The 18,656-nt window shown below is 53.0% G+C and overlaps 2 protein-coding genes and 1 long non-coding RNA gene across 16 annotated transcripts in view; 1 reads left to right on the top strand and 2 right to left on the bottom strand.

Moving 5' to 3' along the window:
- USP49 (ubiquitin specific peptidase 49) overlaps positions 1-9,612 on the bottom strand; it is a 34,909-nt gene extending 25,297 nt beyond the window's left edge. For 2 of the 12 annotated variants that reach the window (XM_080568891.1, XM_080568889.1), the window contains exon 1: positions 9,248-9,327. The gene's annotated coding sequence lies outside the window, so the exon portion shown is untranslated. Of the gene's footprint in view, positions 1-2,084; positions 2,325-3,742; positions 5,097-8,261; positions 8,421-9,164; positions 9,186-9,247; positions 9,329-9,450; positions 9,550-9,569 lie in introns of those variants that run through there. The other 10 variants (XM_080568890.1, XM_080568893.1, XM_080568896.1 and 7 more) reach the window with 9 other exon arrangements.
- On the top strand, positions 9,589-13,830 carry LOC308183194. Its single transcript, XR_013942334.1, has 2 exons — positions 9,589-9,728; positions 10,473-13,830. It is a non-coding gene; the product is annotated as an uncharacterized lncRNA (long non-coding RNA).
- On the bottom strand, positions 13,477-18,646 carry MED20 (mediator complex subunit 20). Of its 3 annotated transcripts, none has more exons than XM_080568929.1 (4): positions 18,536-18,646; positions 17,921-18,075; positions 16,010-16,263; positions 13,477-14,213 (listed from the first exon to the last, which is right to left on the bottom strand). In XM_080568929.1, exons 1-4 carry the CDS (start codon positions 18,547-18,549, stop codon positions 13,998-14,000), a joined length of 639 nt encoding a protein of 212 aa, XP_080425055.1. In that variant the 5' UTR covers positions 18,550-18,646; the 3' UTR covers positions 13,477-13,997. The 3 variants fall into 3 exon arrangements, with proteins under 3 accessions (XP_080425055.1, XP_080425057.1, XP_080425056.1); XM_080568931.1 differs by having other exon boundaries at positions 17,981-18,075; XM_080568930.1 differs by lacking the exon at positions 13,477-14,213 and adding an exon at positions 14,220-14,938.
- Positions 18,647-18,656: the final 10 nt, after the last annotated feature.

The following is an 18,656-nucleotide window of genomic DNA, read 5'->3' as shown; positions in this document are numbered from 1 at the left end:
GTAGTCCTCCGCTGCTCTTCCTCCCCCATTTCAATTCATATTCATCTTGGCAAAATCTTCGGCAGACTATTAACTAATCTAAAACAACATCGCAGCTGATACAACATATAAAGCAATCAGTCAAACGAACATGTCAGTGCCATCTACTGAAGCAATAAAGAACAAGACAACCCCAGCAGGCTGGGGCTTATTATCTCCCCAGCCATAATGAATAGGCAAATAGTATTAAATATAAGTACGGCAGCCCACGGTCGCATTTCGCTGTGCTTTATGCCCGAAAGGTGCCTTCGATGCGTCTGAAGAGCGGAGGTTAAAACACGACAAAAACAACGAAGGGTTTCGACACCTCTCTCCATCATTTCCTCTCCCTTCACTCGCCAATCAACTCCTATTAAGTCCTGTAAAACCCTCAGCGAGTGAAACGGAACCGCAGCTAGAAAATTTTCTATGGATTTTAAGGAATGCCGTTAACCGGTAAGCGGAACAAATCTTAGTGACCGACTGATCCAAACGCAACGACTTGTGCTCATTTTTCATTTGTCTAAGCAACAAAACCAGGGCGGGATGCTCAATAAGCAGCAGCACCCACTTGCAGGGCGCCCGCAGGCGGACAGGGGAGGTGCTGCTGCCCCTCGCCTCCAGAAGCTGCCGACCTGACCCGGCCTCGCTGACTGCTGGGCTCGACCCAAGGTCTCCTCCGTTTTCGTGTCAACAAAGACTCGGGGAGATTTACACGGCCTCTTGCTCTGCTCGGCCGACGTGCCTGGTCTGCGCCTGGAAAAATCCATACAGGCAGCGCGCCCCTTCCTAGGTGTGCAAAAGGAGACGGGGAGAGGCACCAACAAAACGAAGAAATAAATGGTTTTTCTCTCATTTTTCCATACGTCCAGCCCGCCAGCAGGCGCCCAAGTTTTGAGCCTCTCTTTTCTGGTACAGAAGGAAGCATTTCACTTTTTTCCCCCCCCTCCTTAAGGAATTATTCCCAATTTGCATGTTATGAATCTTGTTCTGGCTGAAATCCTTTCCTGTAAGTCACAGGCAGCGTCTGAGGGGTAACGCCATTGTCCTCCCCACCACACGCCGACCTAGCAGAACAAGGTAGGAAGCGGGAACACGATTTGCGAAATATCAGATTGTTAATCTCCTCTAAGAACTGAAGATCAACCAAGGCCCAATTCTACAGCAGCTGTTATTTTAATAAATTATCTCACTAAAAGGTCAGGGTTCGTCACGTCAATTTGTCTTGAGATGAAACAACAAAAGGACAAGAGGAAAAGGAAAGAGGGAGAGGTGAGTTAGGTTCTGATGTCACAGCACTGCGTCTCAAAAAGCTGTTCCTAAAACCTTCCAATTTTATAACAAGCAAGAAATCGTTTTTCTTATTCAGGGATTCATTCATTTTTAGCATCCAAAATGACAGGCCAGGGAGCCACGCTGCCAAATCACCCTGGAAAGTTCAGAGAAAGCGCAGCACAAAATTCAAACAGAATTTTTCAGCCCATCTTCGAAAACCACTAGTTAATTTCATCCTCTGTCATGAATATTCCATTTTCTCAAAATAAAGTCACGACTGTGAGAAGGATCCTCCTCACCGCTCACATTCAGGTGAATTAACTATTCTTAGTTACATAGATTTGCTTCCAGTCTTAGTCTGATGACAGATTAACTCGTGGCTGGTAGGATTATGGACTTACCTCTGGAACTAAATCACTTTTGAATCTGAGTTATAGCTATTAGTTCTTTAAAGCCTGGCTGAACAGCTTTTAGTACCTCCTTTGTATTTTTGAAAGAATGATTAAACATCATTAAACCCGAGCTAAGGGCTCTTTCTCACAACTCCAGTGAATAAACAGTTAGCTGATTTGACTCTTTCTTTTGTGCTTTTTCTTTTAAAAGAACAGCAGAGTTCTACATGTTTTGTTTTTTTGTTTGTTTTTGTTTTCTTTCCAGAATAATTAATACTATTGTAAGTCTAGAATACTTGTCCCGAAAATTAAAACAGATTTTCCATGTTTGTGTGTTTTTTGAGCGCAGAAAAAAAACAACTTTGTTCTCCTCGGGGAGAAAGAGCTACCCAGACCAACCTGCTCCTTTGTACTCAGCACGATGCTTTTGTTCCCTTCACGTTTATTCCTCTAGCTGCAGGAGACACGGCCAATTCTACGGAGACTGGAAGCGAGGCACTCGCATACAGCAACAAGCTAATGACTCCTCTCTACCGAAGCCATCCAGCACGTATTTAAGCAGGGCTTATTTTCACGTGAAATACTCCAAATGTGACACCTCAGATTCCCACGCCACCGGCAAACAGTTTCGCTACACACCAACACGGGGCAGGAGAAAGGACTGAGCCGACACCTGAACAGGGTCTCGCTTTCAGCCTCCTCGTCCTCCTGACGTTCCCTCCAGCACCATCTGTAAGGAAGGCGAGGAGCAGTCTCCCCGTACTTTTGTTTCCTGGCAGAGGGTGGAGATGTTTAGCCATCAGTCCCTTCGTTTAATTAGACCAGGAGCCAGCTTGGTTCAACGAGCTGCCTTAACTCATTGCTTTTGCCTCCTACGTTTCCAGGACGGGAGATTTGGATGGGATAGGGAGGAGAGAAAAAGTTTCCCCTAAGAACCAACAAGAAATCAACCCTGTAACTACTACAGAAGGTCACTGGGTGAAAAAGCTGGAGGCATCTCTCCTCCAAGAACGTGATGCCGTAATTATATGGTCTTGTTGCACCCCGATGAGCTACAGACAACCGATCACCTTGGGCTCCCTGCCCCAACAGCCAACCACTGATCCACATCCCCGACAGATGACGGGGTTTTCTTTTTGTTTAACTAACAGACAAGCCAAGTTTCGGTTAATTCATCATTAAGCACCCGTCTGGCTCACGCTAAAGCAGCCACGATCTCGGAGTTAGAACGTATCATTTGTCACTGTTCATTACCCAGTGGAGGAAAAAAAAAAAAACCCAAACCACAACCCTAAGCACCCAAAGGCAGACAGTGCCACCCTGTTCTAGCAACATATCTATAGACACAAAAACATAGACCTGCAGTCTGCTTCAAACAATTCCTCGACCTCTCCCTCCACCCACCAACTATTGCCAACTATAAAAAAAGCACAGCGAAGAGAAACGCAAATCCTAATTAGTCAAAAAAGCCATTAGCTCCTCATTTGACTGAGTTATACGGATCTGCACGCAGAGGGGAAAAAGGCGTTCATGACAAATTGCTTTTGCTGAAGTGCAATGTACGAAAAAATTATTTGTTCTGATAGACTCCAGTTCAATATTTATGCAGATAATGCTTGAGCTAGAAGTCAGCCGCAAATCTATATAATTTTCTTAATACACAAGGCACTTGTTATTCAGCTGGAACACATTTAGCATACAACATAACACGAAATGCTAAACTACCTAAAACGAGTTGGTAAAGTTCGATCCAGCACCAGGCAGGAGACAAGCCTGGTCCCATCACACCAAAAGAATGGAAGGATTTAATACAAAATACGGTTTTGCTGTTTGAATAAAAGGAAAGCACATTTGTCATGAACTTATTGGAACGGAGTCAAGCTTAGAGCCACTGATCCCTTCCAGGAAACTGGGGAACAAAGCAGGAGCAGTACAGAAACACAAGCCAGCATTGACTGCCCTTCTTAAGATACTCTTTTAGTATTTCTAGCTAAAAGCTACTTATCGCTTCATCTGCGTATCCACCTAGACAGGCTGCAAAGATCCCTCTTCCGTACCATTTTTATTTAAAGTTCAAAACCTCGAATTGTCTTCAGAGGCTTTTCATAGCATGAGAGAGAGACCGAATGTAATTATAGGACAGTATTTCTTAATCAAATCTAAGCCGCCCACTGAAAGCGAATGGGAAAATATGGTTGCAAGGCAATGCTTCTCAATCAAGTGGACGGATTTGCCTTTCAGAGTGAATAAGGGAATGTAGCTGTGGTCACCATTTCTTAATCAGCTCAGCTGATGTCCTATAGAAGGTCTCAATGGAAGAACACAGCTGTGGCCCATAACTCTTGACTTGATCTTCCATGGTTTGACTGAAAAGCCTGAAAAGAACATAAATGCACTAAAGCTTTTCTCCATTAAATTGGTTCTTTCAAAACCGCCGCTGGGTTCACCCGGAGGGAAAAAAGAAAAAGTTTATTTTTTCAGTACACTTGGTTAGGGGTTGAGTGTAAAAGTTTTTGTGATATATATACTGCACGCTGAGGTACGCCGTAATAGATCAAACTTTCTTTTAAAGGCCGAGATGGAGCATGTTATTTAGTAACTCCAGTCTTCTGCGGGGATTCCTGTGTCTGAAGATGTGCTTTTTTTTCCTTTGGCTAAAGCACCCTTCTGCATTTCAGTTAGGAAAGGTACAAAACGGGGGGAAAAAATCTCCTTAGTCAGATTTTTTAAGAGTACATCACTCACTAACGACATGTTACAAAAGATACATTTCAAATGCACTCGTAGTACCTTTGAGCCGTCACATCCACATATTTCAATTTTCTTCTTCATTTGAAAACGTGGCTGAGTTACCCAGCCAAAGTGGCAAGACAAGAAAGAGAGAGCAGGCGTTCGTATGCAGCAGGGGGAGGAAAGCGCTGCTGTCTTTCGAATCGCTGCCTATACTTTCTTCTGTTTTCTCAGGAAAGTTCTTAAAAGACAGAATTCTCAGTGAATTACACTATAACTACCCAATTAGGGGAACCTAGCTGGCGAGCCTCCTTTAAACTCTCTTTTACGCTCAAGCGATGCCCCAACGAGTTTGCCATTTTCGCAGAGATTTCATCGTGATCTTTGTACCGTGTTGGAGGTGTAATAGTTAATGTAAGCTCATTACCATCGTGTAACAGAAAGCTAATTAACGCTTAGCACAAAGCAGCCAAGTTTACTTTGTTTCTACCTATCTGAAGCCCCCTCAAGGTACTAAATCACTTCTCAACACTGGAGCAAGAAGTCGGGGGGATATCCTGCAAAAACAGCCCAAAGCAGGGTAACAGAGAGCACTCAGATTTGCATTTTGCTCGATATTCTGCGATATAAATTACTGCAAATATACTAAGTAGCTCTAGACCATCTAGGAATTACCTCCCTATGACGCTGGCAAAGGACGGGGTCACCACACCTGTTTTTGTGTGTTCTCTCTCCCCTCACTCCCTCGTTAGGGTGTTTTGTTCCAGCGCTGTGCTAGAGCTGCCCCGCAGCTCTGAAGCCCACCACAGGAGAAATCCTGAGTGCCGGGGCTGTAATTCAACGGCTTGCAAGCTATGTACGACTCAACGGCCTCGCCCGAGCCACCTTTGATCTCAACTCTAATAAAAAGAAAAGCGAAAAGCATTAGCACATAAAAATATGAGCAAGCAACCAGGACGCTCTCATCTATAAATAAGATTTTACAAACGTATTGGCTTCTGGTAAAGAATTTGTTGAATTTGCTCATTGCAGCTCACGCTCTCCAGAGCAGTAATTCGTTAAGGGTTTCACAGCGGCGAGGATGGTCGTCCAGTCCCTGACACTGGCGAGAGCAGCGGGGGCTTCTTTCTGTACAGCATGCCGAAAGCTAGCAGCCTGTTCACTGCGGTTGAGAGTTTAGGGAAGGTGAAGTGTTTACACACAGAGCAATTACCAACAGGCTGCTGAGACGAGAACATCTCAGAAGGTTTCGTTCCCCACGGGGGGGAAAAAAAAATAAAAATAAAACCACCACCAAAAGCCTTGATGAAATATTCAAGACGAAAACCACACAGGTTGTTGCAGTAAAAGTTTTGCACTTTGTGTCTCAACCACTAGAGAGGATTCTTGTACCGAGCTTACTCTCGGCGTTGAAGCATCAGGTGGACAATCTTTCACAGCACGTAAGACAACACAGCTCAAAGCAAGCCCTTGCTGCAGAGCTAATACATCTTCCTTTTCTCCCACTTGATCCGGATTACTGTATGAAGTTACGGGCAAAGTTTTCAAGTAACTGAGCTTCGTATCTCTCTATTCTTTTCTAACAACTTTAAGACAAAAGCCTTACTTTTGTTTTGACTCAGAGCTGAGGTCAGCTTCAGAAACCCTTTTACACTTCTGCAAATCAAAAACGGGTGTGAAAGAATTCACACCGACCTTGTAAGAGAGAAGCTGAATTTTGAAGCATTTCCATTTCCTGGCTAGTCTAAACCTACCAGCTAACAGCTTCTACTGGCCGAGGACAGAGCTAAGTTTCGCTTTGTGAGTCCTAGCAGAAGTCCTAAGAAATTTCAGGGAAGCAATAGCTAACAAGGGGGGAAAAAAAAAAGTTAAAATAAGGTCTTAAAATATGTATCCCTTAATTTATACTACTGTCATCACTTGGCAAAGTACTTCTTGTAGCTCACTCGTAGGCGCTGAGAACCAAACAACAATTATTTGAAGGAAACTATTAACCAGTAAGTGCATTTAGCACTGAGGAAAACCAACTGGAACGTCTGACGTGGAGCAGAGAGCTGCAAGCAAGCAAACACCAAACGAGAGTTCTGATGAGCTGCAAGGAAACCCCTGCAGCAGCAACCTGCGCTCAGGACTTCACATCCGGACGCGGAAAGGCGACGTACCAAGCTAAACGTGACTTTTTTCCCCCCCCCAGCGCTCCTCCTACGATCAACAGCCCAGCACCCAAAAGCCAGATGCTCTGCAAAGGCTGCTCCCTCGGAGCTCACCGAGCCAGATAGCGATCAGCCCAGGCGGCGCTTCATTTTGCAAGCCACAGCACATGAGGCTTATTCACTATTTCTCCACTCTTGCGGGCCTCCAGCACGTCTTGTCAACCGCAGGGTTTTGCGCCACGCGTAATCTGAACCTCCGCAATAGCTGCGGCCACAGATTCTTTAGCAACAATCTCTGGACACACGACAGCTAAATAAATCCCCGATTTTAACTTAGCCGTCGTAATTCCCTATAAACCATTGCATGTGTGACTATTGCTAAGCATTGTTCCTGAATAAAAAAATAAATAAAAATTCTTTGTAACAAATACAACTTGCGCAAGACCAAGGACTATTCCAGACCTGAAAAGCTGCCAATTTCCAAACACCCTTCTCACTTGAACTCGCTCGTATTAATAGGAAAAATGACTGGGGGGAGAATAAACCAGCATTTACAGCTCGCAGCGTTGTGTTTGAAAGCACGCCTGGCTCAGAAATATCAAACGCTACTCACGTTCGGCGCATAACTTTCAAATTTTTGCATCTACCCTGTTTAATCCAATTAAAAACGCCACCAAATGCTTTTGTCAACCCCCCCCTTTTTTTTAAAAAAAAAAAAAAAGAATCATACCAATGCATTTGACAACCCTTAAAGAGCAGCACCCCCCAGATTTAGCCAGGCACAGGCACGGCAGCGGGAACCCAGAACACCGGCACCGCGTCGCTGCCTGCACGCGGGGTTGGGGCAATTCCAACTCCCCGGCTACACACGCTCATCTAACCCACGGGTGAATTTACGCCACGCAGGGCCAGTTTCACACCCAGGATTTCCTCCATCCAGTCCCCGGCCCGTGCTCGTCCCCTCCAGCCCCCGCGGCCGCTTTCCGCCGTCTCCTGCCCTCGTCCTCGCATCCCTCGCGCTGCCTCCAGGAGCACCTCGGGGCTCGCAGCCGCCACCAGCCCCCGTCCCCCCCATCCCCCCCCCCCGCACACCCTATTTCAGCGCCCAGCCTTACCTCCCTGTCACCCCTTTTAATCCCGTCCCTATTTTTTTTTTGCCACGTCTCGGCACCGAGAGCGACCGGAGCTGCTCGGAGCGCAGAGTTCGGGCTGGGAAGGAGCAGCGCGTATCGAACCTCTGGCCGCGGGCTCCGCGAGCATCTCCTCGGAAGCGGCGCCACATAGACAGGAGCAAATTGCGCACGGTTTTACACCGAAAAAGAGCTCGCGGGAGCTTTCGTTACAAGCACGAGCTCCGAAGGCGTTTTTCGGCTCACCCCAAAACAACGGGGTGCCCTCCTCGTGTCTCTCCCTCCAGCGCAGGTGGAGCCGGGGACGTTTTGACGCCCAGCTCCCACCACGTCCATCCTCAGGTGGGCTCGTCCCGGACCCCCCCCCCGGCTGCCGGGGCTCAGCACCCCACGGCTCCTCCATTTGGGGGGAGGGCTGCGGCTGCCCCCCAGCCCCAAATCGCGTTAAACGGCCCCAAACCGTGTTCAAATGGGGATTTGGGAGCGGGCTGCGCCCCTTGGGGTCACACCGGGGGGGTCTCGCGGCTGAGACGCCCCCGCTGTGCCGGGGGGGCTGCTCTTACCTCTGCTCTTTCTCCCTGTGGGGGCACGGGCAGTGTCCGGGGGGGGGGGGGGGGCACAGAAAAACGCACAGCTTTTCAGCCAAACGCCGATTCTTGCCCGGTTTCCCTGCGTCTCCCGCAGCTCCTGCCTTCCCCAGGGACTTTTCAAGCCCCCCCCCCCCCCAGCCCCCTTTTTCTCCCCCCGAACTTCTCTCGACCCTCAGCCATCTGGGGAGGGGGGGGGGGGGATTGGGGACCCCCCCCCTGCCCACAAAGGGGAAGTTGTGGCCCCGTTGGGGGGGCTCCCACCCACAGACAAAGACGGCAGCGCTGCCCCCCCCCCCTCCCAGACCTCCCCCCAACACACCGGGCTCGGGGCTCCCTCCCCTCAGCCCCCCCCCCCAGCAGGGTGGGGGAGCCCCCCCAAAACACTCGGGTGTCCCGGTCAGGATGGGGGGGGCCACAAACCCCCCTCACCCCCTTCTCCACACGTGTGCCCCCCCCCCCAGCTCCCCTGACAGGACCTCCCCCATAACGCCCCCCCAGGACCCCCCCCCCCACACAGCACTCCCCTTTCAGGACCCCCCCCCCATTGGAAGCAGGGGGGCCACAAGCCCCTTCACCCCTTTCCCCTCACAGCTGCCCCCCCCCAAAAGAGCCCCCCCAAAAGACCCCTCCCCTTCAATACCCCCCCGTAGCACCCCCCCCATCGGAGGGGGGGGGGGGGCACGATCCCCCTCCCACCCCCTTCCCCTCACAGCCTCCCCCCCAGCTCCCCTCACAGGACCCCCCCACAAGACCCCCCCCCCATAAACTCCCCCCAAAAAGACCCCCCCATAACACCCCCCCCACACATCACCCCCCTTTCAGGACCCCCCCCATCAGAAAGGGGGGGGCTCAGCCCCCCCTCACCCCTCACCGTACCAGGACCAAGCCCCCGGGGGGGGCCGTTCCCCCTCCCCCCCCCACGGGGGGGGTCGCGCCCCCTCCCCCCCCCCTTTATTTACCGCCATCATCAGCACGCGCGAGCTGTCACCCAGCGCGAGACACCCCGACCGCCGCCGGACACGCCCCCTCCCCGCCCATTGGCCGCCCGCCGCGCCCCGCCCCGCGCCGCCATTGGCCGGCGAGCACGCCACACACCGCGCTCTGCCTCTCCGCCCCCTCCCCCCCCCCCCGCTTCCCTTCCCTATTCACGTCCGCCGCGTACGCCGATTCCGTAAGAGCGCGCCCGTTGCGGAACCCGCCGCCGTGGTTAGCGCTAACGGCGCGGCCGGACGCTGTTTGCGCATCCCGCGCCGCGGCACGGGGAGTTGTGGCGGAGCTTACGCGCTTTGCGTCAGCCGCTAGGGAGAGCCCTTCAATGGCTTACGGCGGCGTAGCGGGAGGGCAGCGCTGGGGGGGCGGGGAGCGCCTGGGCCCGGCCCCGGGCGGTGACGTACCGGGCTTTGTGAATCGCGGGCTGAAGTTTGGTTGAGGCGCACGAGGGTAAATAAGGATGTGCCGCAGACAAAGGGACTCTTAAAGGGGCAGCGCGGGTGGCGCGGGGGGGGCGGCAGGGTCCTGAGGTGACTGGGGGGGGACACAAGGGGGTGTCCCCTGAGGAGGTCCAGGGGGTGACAGGGCTCCTGAGGTGATGGGGGGGGGGAAACAAGGGGGCGCCCCCCAGTGGGGCCCAGCAGGTGACAGGGGGCTGAGGTGATGGGGGGGTCCCTAGGGAGTGCCCCCCCCATGGGGTCTGGGGGATGACAGGGTCCTGAGGTGATGGGAGGGGGTGTCGGGGGGGTGCCCCCCCCGCAGGGTGCAGGGGGTGACAGGGCCCCCCCGTCACCTCAGGTGGAGGGGATGATGACAAAGGGGTGCCCCCCCCCCACAGCCCAGAGGCTGACAGGGCCCTGAGGTGATGGGGGGGTCTCTGGGAGGTCTCCCCCCACAGGGCCCAGCGGGTGAGGCAGCCCAGAAGGCCTGCAGAAAATACTCTTGTTCCACAGACGCCGTTGTCCCACAGAAAGCACTGTTGTCACACACACCGTTGTCCCACGAGCCACGCTGGCCCTAGCCGGAGGTCACCCAGAGGCCCCCAAATCACACACTCCGTCCCCAAGGGAACGGCGACCTGGTTTATCAGGGACAAAGGGATGCCAGCACTGAAGCCGGGAGCACAGACTGTCCCCAGCAGGGGACAGCCACACTTTGGTGTCACCCACGGGCACAACTCACTTTTTTTTGCAGCCTGCAGGAGGTAACTGCTGAGGATCCGTTGGCAGCACCGAGCTGGGGCAACGCTGCACACGAGCGGTCGTGGAGGTGGCCCTGATGATGGGAACCCGCAGGTCAGTGGTGTCACAGTGCCCACCATTGTCCTAGAGAACGCCTGAGGCATGTCACAAGAAATCCGTGCAGCAGCTGCTGCAACAGCGTTTTGGCTGAAAGAACACCTAACCCCTGCCAAGGCACGGCAACAGGAGGATGCTGCTTCTTCTTGTGTGCTAAGATCAGGATGACAGTCCAGAAAAAATGAAACGCAATTCCTTTGCACAGAGATAAAGCATTCTCCCCAAACCCAGTCCCGTCCCAGTAAGTGTTGAGGCAAAGCGCTGCAATTTACTGCGACAGGTGGGGGCCTGCTGGCTTCTGCCATGGCACAAGGACACTCCACAGACTCCTTGTGAGCTCCTTCACCAGGCAGCCTTCCCACAAGTTCCACTTCCTTAGAGGTTTGTCATCCTTTCTCAACACCTTCCCTTTCTGAGCAGTGCCTGCTCTGCTTTGAACCGTACCTGCAAAGAAATCCGCAGTCACGCACTTCTGAACAACGGCTCTCCGCTGGAACAAGCCCTTATTCCGTAATGCCTGCTAAGAATTAAAACTGAAGACTAATGAGGCCTTTATGTCCTCGCTCCCTTTGTAAAGCCTAGCAGGGTGCAGCTGCTATGTAAGTACTTCCTCGTAAAAAATGCCACAGCATGAAACAAAGCAAAACCCTACAGGATCCCCAGCACAGCTCTGCGACTTGGGCTCTGTCTCTACCACTGGAGTGTCAGTGACCCCAGTAACATCACTTAGCTTTCCCCCTCCTGGCAAAGCAGAGGCTGTGTGGATGCAAGGGTGAGACCCACATCCCCAGGATCCCCGATCCCCTCCAGGTCAGGCTTCAATTGACTAAAAGCAACAGCACTGGCCGTGATTTTGAGAGGTGCAGAAGCAGAAAAAAAGGATCCACGAGGCTACGGGAACAGAGCTTGGCAGCCTCTCCCCCTAGATTTTACATTCACTGAGAAAACACTGGGGAGCAGCAGGAAAACAACCTTCCAGACCATGCCTTGACAGGCAAAATTAGGGTGGTTTTCAATTACACGGGCTCAATCCATTAATGTAACACAATTGAAAGCCCCCTGAAGACTTGTTAAGATGCAGACTAGCGTGTTCGAAGCCACGTTAACCTGCCATATTGATGCCGGGGGGGTGGGGTGGGGGGGCAGAACGAGGAGGATTACTGCGGCTAATAAGATTGGGGGGGAAAAAAAAAAAAACACACTTATTTTGTCCGTCGAGAAAGTAAAAAGCCCCAGAGTAAAAGCAGCCCCTCGTGTGGGGCAGCTGATCCCCTTGTTTACAGAATGCAGCTACAGCAACGGGCGTTTTTGCTAAGACATAAAGGGCTAAATCCTCGCCGTCCTCACACGCGTGGAAACCTGCTGACGTCAATGGCTGTAATGGTGTAATTGAAGGCAGAATGTAGCTCAAGGGGTCCCGTTTTATTACTCCAGGAACAGTACAATGTATTAATAAGAACAGAAGTCCCCGGAGATTCCAGCACACGTTTTATATTTTTAAGACCATCTTTTGGGAATTAGGAAAGCATTAGCAACGTTCAGCGTGACTAATCTGGTCATTAAAAGGACTTTTTTTTTCTAAACTTAAGATTTAAAAAGGGACACAGGGCTTAAATAACTATCTGTAAAAAAAAATACCATTTTGTTTTCCCAGCCACACTTAGCTACATGGAACGACAGCAGGTCAGGTTCTCTAACCATCCCTCGAAAATTAATAGTCCCGCTGAAGTCAGCGCACAAGTTATGAACCTGAGCGAACACTCAGAGCATTCAGCACGATGGAATTTCTCGGGTGCTTATGGTGCTTTCTGCCATTTATTACGGCTTATCAACCAGATCTTTCTGAACCCAGGGCTGATTAAATTTATTAAACGCCTACAGCACTCTAAGAGTTAATTAGGTTTACAGGTACAAGTGATAATCAAAAAGAAGCCATTTCTAAATAATTAGTTCTCCACCAGCCAGCAAATCGAGTAACAAAACAGCTTCTTTATTGCCTACTGCTTCTGAGGGAAAAGATCTATTTAGGAGAAATCTGTTTCCGTTTTACTTGCTCTTCAGGCCCACATATTGGCAAGAAACCAAAAAATGTTTTTTTGAGAGAAAGATGCCCGCTGCTTCTTCACCAGGAACCCCCTGCCCCCCTTCCTAACACAATCCTTGCACCTTCCCTACACCCTTCTCTTCCTATCCGGGACGTGGGCTGCAGCGTTGGAACCCTGCTAAGCACAGCCTCCCCAGGAACCACGAAGGAAGTTCAGCACAAAGGTCGGTTGCTGAACGAGGGTGTTTCTGCTGATTCTGAGACCGCGCAGGGGGCGGAGCAGGGGGGAGAGGGGAAAAAATCACCGCTACAAGCCAGACAGATGCTGAATATGTAAAACCGGGGGGACAGATAGCTCAAAAGGGATCTAATTTCTCCGGTTTTCCTGCTGTAAAAATAAATCACCACTGAAAAATATTCAAGTGATACCGTGTAGTTAAGCCTCACAATAAATTTTTGGCTCTTATTCCCCAAATCCTTCCTTACTCCAGTAAATCTGCTGAAGTCACCAGGATTTCTCAAGTGAGAAATGGCGTGCAGGGATGGGACATTTATTACAGACCTTTCAAACAATGAGATAAAGCAGTTGGTATTCTTTCTCAGCGCATGAGAGGGTTCCTGCCAGACTTATTTATTTATTTAGCACCGGGCTTCATTGGTAGCATCTGAGAGGTGGAAGATTTTAATACTCCCATCAGATATAAAAGATGAAGGCAAGCTAAGAACACACCCGTAATAGGAAGGCAAGAATTCCTGTAGATTTTGCCACAGGGAAATTAGTTTGCTTCAGGGGTATAAAGCTCTTGAACCAAATCAAAGATAAAACTCTGCTAAAGAATAGTCTCCACGCAACGGAAATTTTCAAAAGCTGTAAATAAACAATACAAACCAGCACAACGCTTGCTGGGCAGAAAGACTCCATCTCCTCACAAAAATACAGCTTTTTATTTCGATGAAAAAACCATGACACTTTCATGTGGATATCTTAAGAAAATAGTAATAAAAAAAACCCACCCTCTCTCGTGTAGCTGTTTGCATTCAAGGAAATTCTGCCCTCGCATGCGTTTGGCTGGAATTCCTCCTTTCCCTCCCTCTGCGGACAATCTGTAATCCCCTGCATGAAACACGGTACCGAGATCCATCGCAGCCATAGGCCTGAGAACAAACACTCCCCCCCCCCCAAAAAAAAAACTACAAAGGACAACAAAAATATGCACAGCATTCAAAACCTTTGCTGTGAAACGGGGCGAAGAGATTTAGAAGGAAAAAAAAAAACCTTGGGTCGGCTCCAGTGCCGCTTTTCGGAGGGCCTCCTGATCCACATGGCAGGCAGAAAAGAGGACGCGGTCGCTCCGCACAGAGCTCCAGGGAGCCCTTTCATCTGATTCCTGCTACAGGCACCTGCTGCTGCTTGCGGATCTTGTTGAACAGCTCCATGTACTGAACCATTGTGTCCGCCGGGCTGTAGATGCTGTCGTGCTTGGTGCCGAACACGGACGGGACGCCAGGAGCGTGGTTCCCCATGAAGCTCTGCATGAACTCCATCAGCAGGTTCCAGCAGTCGTTGGCTATCACGCAGGGGCAGTACTCCACCTGCCGACACAAACCGCAGCCCTGAAGCGCACAGCAGGGGCAAAAACCGCGCAGGAGACAACGCGCGTTCCTCTCTGCCTCGCTGTAGTGAGTTTTAAGTTGGAGACCTGTTTAGTCAAGGGTTTGAAGTCAGGGACCAGCTTCTCAGTGCTGTGGCTGCAGAGGGATACGCGCCACTTTTTTCTTCTCTGAGGACATTTAGCAAAGCAAAGCAGGATGGACAAACATAAACGGACAGGATATGCCAGGAACGTGCAAGCAATCCCTTCAAAAGGGAAGAGAAGGAAAGGAAAAATACACCCTGCAAGTTCATTGCTCTTACTAAATCCCCAGCGGTGGAAGCCTTGGGACGTTGGTTCGAATGTTACATTACCTTTACCCCACCCAAAAGCAAACTTCCTTCCCACGAGCTGGTAAGCCGACAGCTTGTTTGGCTGTGACATCTCTCAGGTGTGCACTGACGAAGCGCTGGGATTGAAGGGCTTGCAGCCCCAGACCAGGAGCACGTCCTAATGCAAACCCTGAACAGAAACTGCTAAACCAAAACAGAAGCAACCAGGCCACCTGGCAAATCTGGTCCTGAACTCAAGTTTCGGGTAGAACAAGCTTCTGTTTAACCCCAGGTCAACGGCAGTGCTGATGCCACTACAACATCTGTGTTTATTCCAGCGGAGAAGAAACGAGCCATTTCTCAATCCCCATCCCTGCTGGCTAGGAACACCTGCCTGGGTAGATGCGGTGTGATTATTAATTATGTAGCAGATAATAGCACTTGTGTGTTTAGAAAAACATAAGCTCAGATTCTGAAAGACCTTTCAACATCTAATTCTCAGACATCTCAAAGGCCGTCAGGCACCAATGTACGTAGATGTCTGGACTCTGACCTCCGCTGCTTTGCCCTTCCCCTGGCAGCACAGCCCAGCTCCTTGCCAGAACCTGAGGTGTTTTAAAGCCCAGCTGAGGCTTGTCCGCAGCTTGTGAGCCTTTCACTCACACTTACACTCAGCCAAACACCTCCCCAGATGCCTTCCTAGATCCTCCCACGACCTGAAGCATCTCCCTTTAGATTTCCAGGCTCGCTGCAGCCCAGCTCCCGCCCCGTGCAACGCCCGCCAGCCGCTGGCACGCTGCTCTGATGCTCTCGAGCCTCATCAGCAGTCACAGCGCTGCGCGGAGGGAGCGGAAGCCGTTTGATGAGAGGCTTTGAGCCCACGGAGCGCCCCGTGGCGCAGCAATCCGGGTCAGCACCCCCCACGGGGCAGGACTGATGCCTGCAACGCAGAGCTCGCCGCTGAGGAGGGAGCAGCCTTACACCGCGGGAGCGGAACCGAGGGCAGGAGGGCACTGCTCTGCCCCAGGGCTGCTCGGCCCAGCCGCTGTCCGCTTGGGATTGGGAAAGGAAGCCAAACCCAAATCTGCATTAAATCAGCAGCTGAAGAGGCTGCTTTCCCCGCCCCGGCGTGTTTATTAACCTGAAGTGCTCTACCGGCGTTGCGCGTCGGGTCTTTAAGCAGCTTTTTAGTTTGATGGCATCCCTTCAGGGTTTTGTTTATTGACACTTCAGTGACAGGCTTTTCCGTAGTCACAGCTGAGCCCTAAAGTACCTGCCTGAATTAGACCTTGTTGTGGAAAGGAGATAAATGCTCTGCCTGCCACACACGCGAACGCACCTAGTACAAACCAGGAGCACAACTGAGGCACGCAAGCGGCGGGGACCCAGGATTTCCAGTCAAGCCTCCAGCGTGAGATTTCCCTACCCGTACCTGTATTTCGTACCCTTCAGAGAGGATTCTTACCTCCACAGATATCCCGCGGGCGCTGGGACCCATGGTAACCGTGCCCACCTTCACCAAGAAGTCACAGTACTGGTAGCGGGTGCCCCGGCTCTCTATCTTGTTCGCCTTGGCATTCTGGAAGAAGCCTTTCAGCTTCACCATCAGGGTGTCGAAGTAGGCATCCGCTATGAGGCAGGGACCGTTTTCAAAGAGGGCGAAGCAGCTGAGGGGGTACTCGGAGTTGTGCATCACGTACATCAGCTTGCCTGTCTGCCCTGAAATAAGAGCAACGGTGTTTGGGCTGTAAAACCAACAGTCCTGTGCTTGTACGGGATTTAAAGAAAGAAAGAGCTGGCTTTGTCCTCCTTGCCGCCTTAATTCCACGATCTTTCTGCTACTCACACACACTTTACTTTATCCTGCAGCTCAGTGAACAGGGTGTCTTTGCTTTGTATGAATATAAAGGGGAAAAAAATCTTACACAGACGCCCCTCAGCCAAGGGGATCGCAGCACAACTCAACGACCAGCGGGTGACTTGGCAGACCCCCAGCAGAGGGGGGTTCAGCAAAGAGCACCCCCTGACCCCGAGCAGAGAGCCGGGCACCCAAAACTCAGCCCCGCAGTAACCGAGGGCTGGGCTTTGCCTCTTCTTCTTCTCACCAGCCGGCCCTGCGGAGCTAACGGGGGAAGCACGTGCCTGGCACCCTCTGGAACGTGGATAAAAGGGACACGCCTGGCTCGTGCCGCGCTTTAAAAGTGGGAACTGATTCTCGTTTACCTGCCTGGGTTAAAAAACCCTTTCCAGACATGGCTGCGCAAGCTCCAGCTGCAGGGGAAGCGGCAAAAAGCCGCTCTCGTGGCTGCAAATGGATCCGCGTGCAGGCGCGCTGCCGAGAGGCTGCCAGGGCTCAGTGCTGACCTCTGCAGCCGCAGAGCCACCAGGGCGATGCTCACGGAGCGTTTTTAAAACCTGGGTGAAAACCCGAGTGCGCAGGAGGGACAAAGGGGGTACGACAGTCCCGAGGCGAGCAGGCCAAGCCGCTCCTCGGAGCTGCGCTTTTAGGCCCTGCTATGTCAAGAGGGAGCCTGGGGTCTTCTGAGCACGGCCCTGGAAACAAGCGGGTCACGTCATGCCTCACGTCCCCCCAGAGCTGCTGCCCGCTGCCCTGGGAGCTCTGCCCGACGTCCTGCGGCTCGCAGGCCTGCTGCCACCCCCTGCCCTCCACCGCTCGCCCTCGGGAGGAGGGCACAGCAGCGGCCAGATGCTGCCGGCGCCCTCACCCTCCGCAGTGCAAGAGGCGGCCTGCAAAACTACGCAGACGGAAGCAGCATCTTAAGGAGCTTCGGGGAAAAAAAACCACGCTGACAGCAACGATAGCCAGCTGAGGTGCAAATACTCGAGCGGGGAGCCTGAGGACCGGGCTCGCCGCGCAACGCAGCCGCCCCCGGGAATGGAGGCAACCGCGGGGCGTGCACGTGAAGGGAACACAGCGCCATGGGGCAGCGCCTGGCGCGCAGCTCCGGCCACCGGCACTGCCTGCAGGGATGTCCCACCTCCCAGGGGAGGCTGTCTGCGAGGACAGCACAGAACCGCAGCACGCGTTTTCCCCGGGAGAGAAAATACCTTGCGGGCGGCGAGCGAGCCAGCTGCTCGTTCCCCGCGAGAGCTCAGCGCAACGAATAAAACAATTGTGGCCGGCAGAAAAAGTCGCCGCCGCGTCCAGAACCTGCAGCAGAGCTCCGGACACAGCCACGATTTTCAAGCAGCGCAGCGGGTGCGAGCTTCAAGGGAAGACCGCGGAGCACTGCGGGGAGAAGCGAAGCTCCCGGGGGCTGCTGCTGGGTGCCAGCAAACGCCCCCTTCCTTTTCGGGGTGACCCAGCTGGGGGCTCCCCGTCCCTCCCGGCGTCACCCCCCCCCCCGCCGTGCACCTTGGTTGCCCATGGTGGAGGCGGCGGTGTGGTAGGTCTCGCAGTCGACGCAGAACGTGCCTTGCTTCTCGGCCCCCAGCAGCTCCAGCTTCCGCGTCAGCATCTCCACCGTCTGCTGCACGCTCTTGCCCTCGGCCACGGGCACCTGCGTCACGCTGGGTGCGTGGAGGGGGGGGGATAAAAAGGTTTAGAGACCCCCCCCCCGCAGCGCCTGGGTGGCGGGGGCACAGGTGGGCTAAGGGGGAGGGACGCGGGTGGGCGCAAGGAGGGGACACGCGTGGGTGCAGGAGGGGTCAAGCATGGGGTCGGGGGGGACGCAGGTGGGCTCAAAGGGGGACATGGGTGGGCTCCGGGGGGTCATGCATGGGCTCGAGGGGGTGACACGGGTGGGTTCAAGGGGGTGCCACGGGTGGGCTCCCGGGGGGGGACACACACACGGGGGCTCCCCAAGGCTGTGCCGGCCGTGCAGCACGCCTCCAGCACCCCCCAGCTCAGGAGCCCCCCCCCGCACCCCCTCTACGACACCCCCCCGCCACCTCCCCCGCGTGACAGCCCCGCGGGGACGGGAAGGAGCACGGGGGGCGGCTGGGGACCCCCCCGGGCCCCCCCCCTCACCAGGTGACCCCCATCCCTGCCGGCCCTCCCGGCGCAGGAGGAAGCGGCGGCGGCGGAAGGGGCCGGGCGCGGCGGAAGGGGCCGGGCGCGGAGCCGCTTGGAGAGGGCGGGGGGGGGTACC

This window comes from Anser brachyrhynchus, assembly GCF_964034855.1.
Source record: "Anser brachyrhynchus genome assembly, chromosome: 27".
Classification (NCBI taxonomy): domain Eukaryota; kingdom Metazoa; phylum Chordata; class Aves; order Anseriformes; family Anatidae; genus Anser; species Anser brachyrhynchus.
Note: the sequence above shows the minus strand (reverse complement) of the source record. Positions and strands in the feature narration are given on the sequence as shown.

Bases quoted from the DNA above. Each gene is read 5' to 3' on its own strand.
- MED20 (XM_080568929.1), bottom strand. The intron at 16,264-17,920 runs GTGCACGGCGGG...CTCTTATTTCAG, and splicing joins CTCCACCATGGGCAACCAAG to GGCAGACAGGCAAGCTGATG. The intron at 14,214-16,009 runs GTAAGAATCCTC...TTGTGTCGGCAG, and splicing joins CCCGCGGGATATCTGTGGAG to GTGGAGTACTGCCCCTGCGT.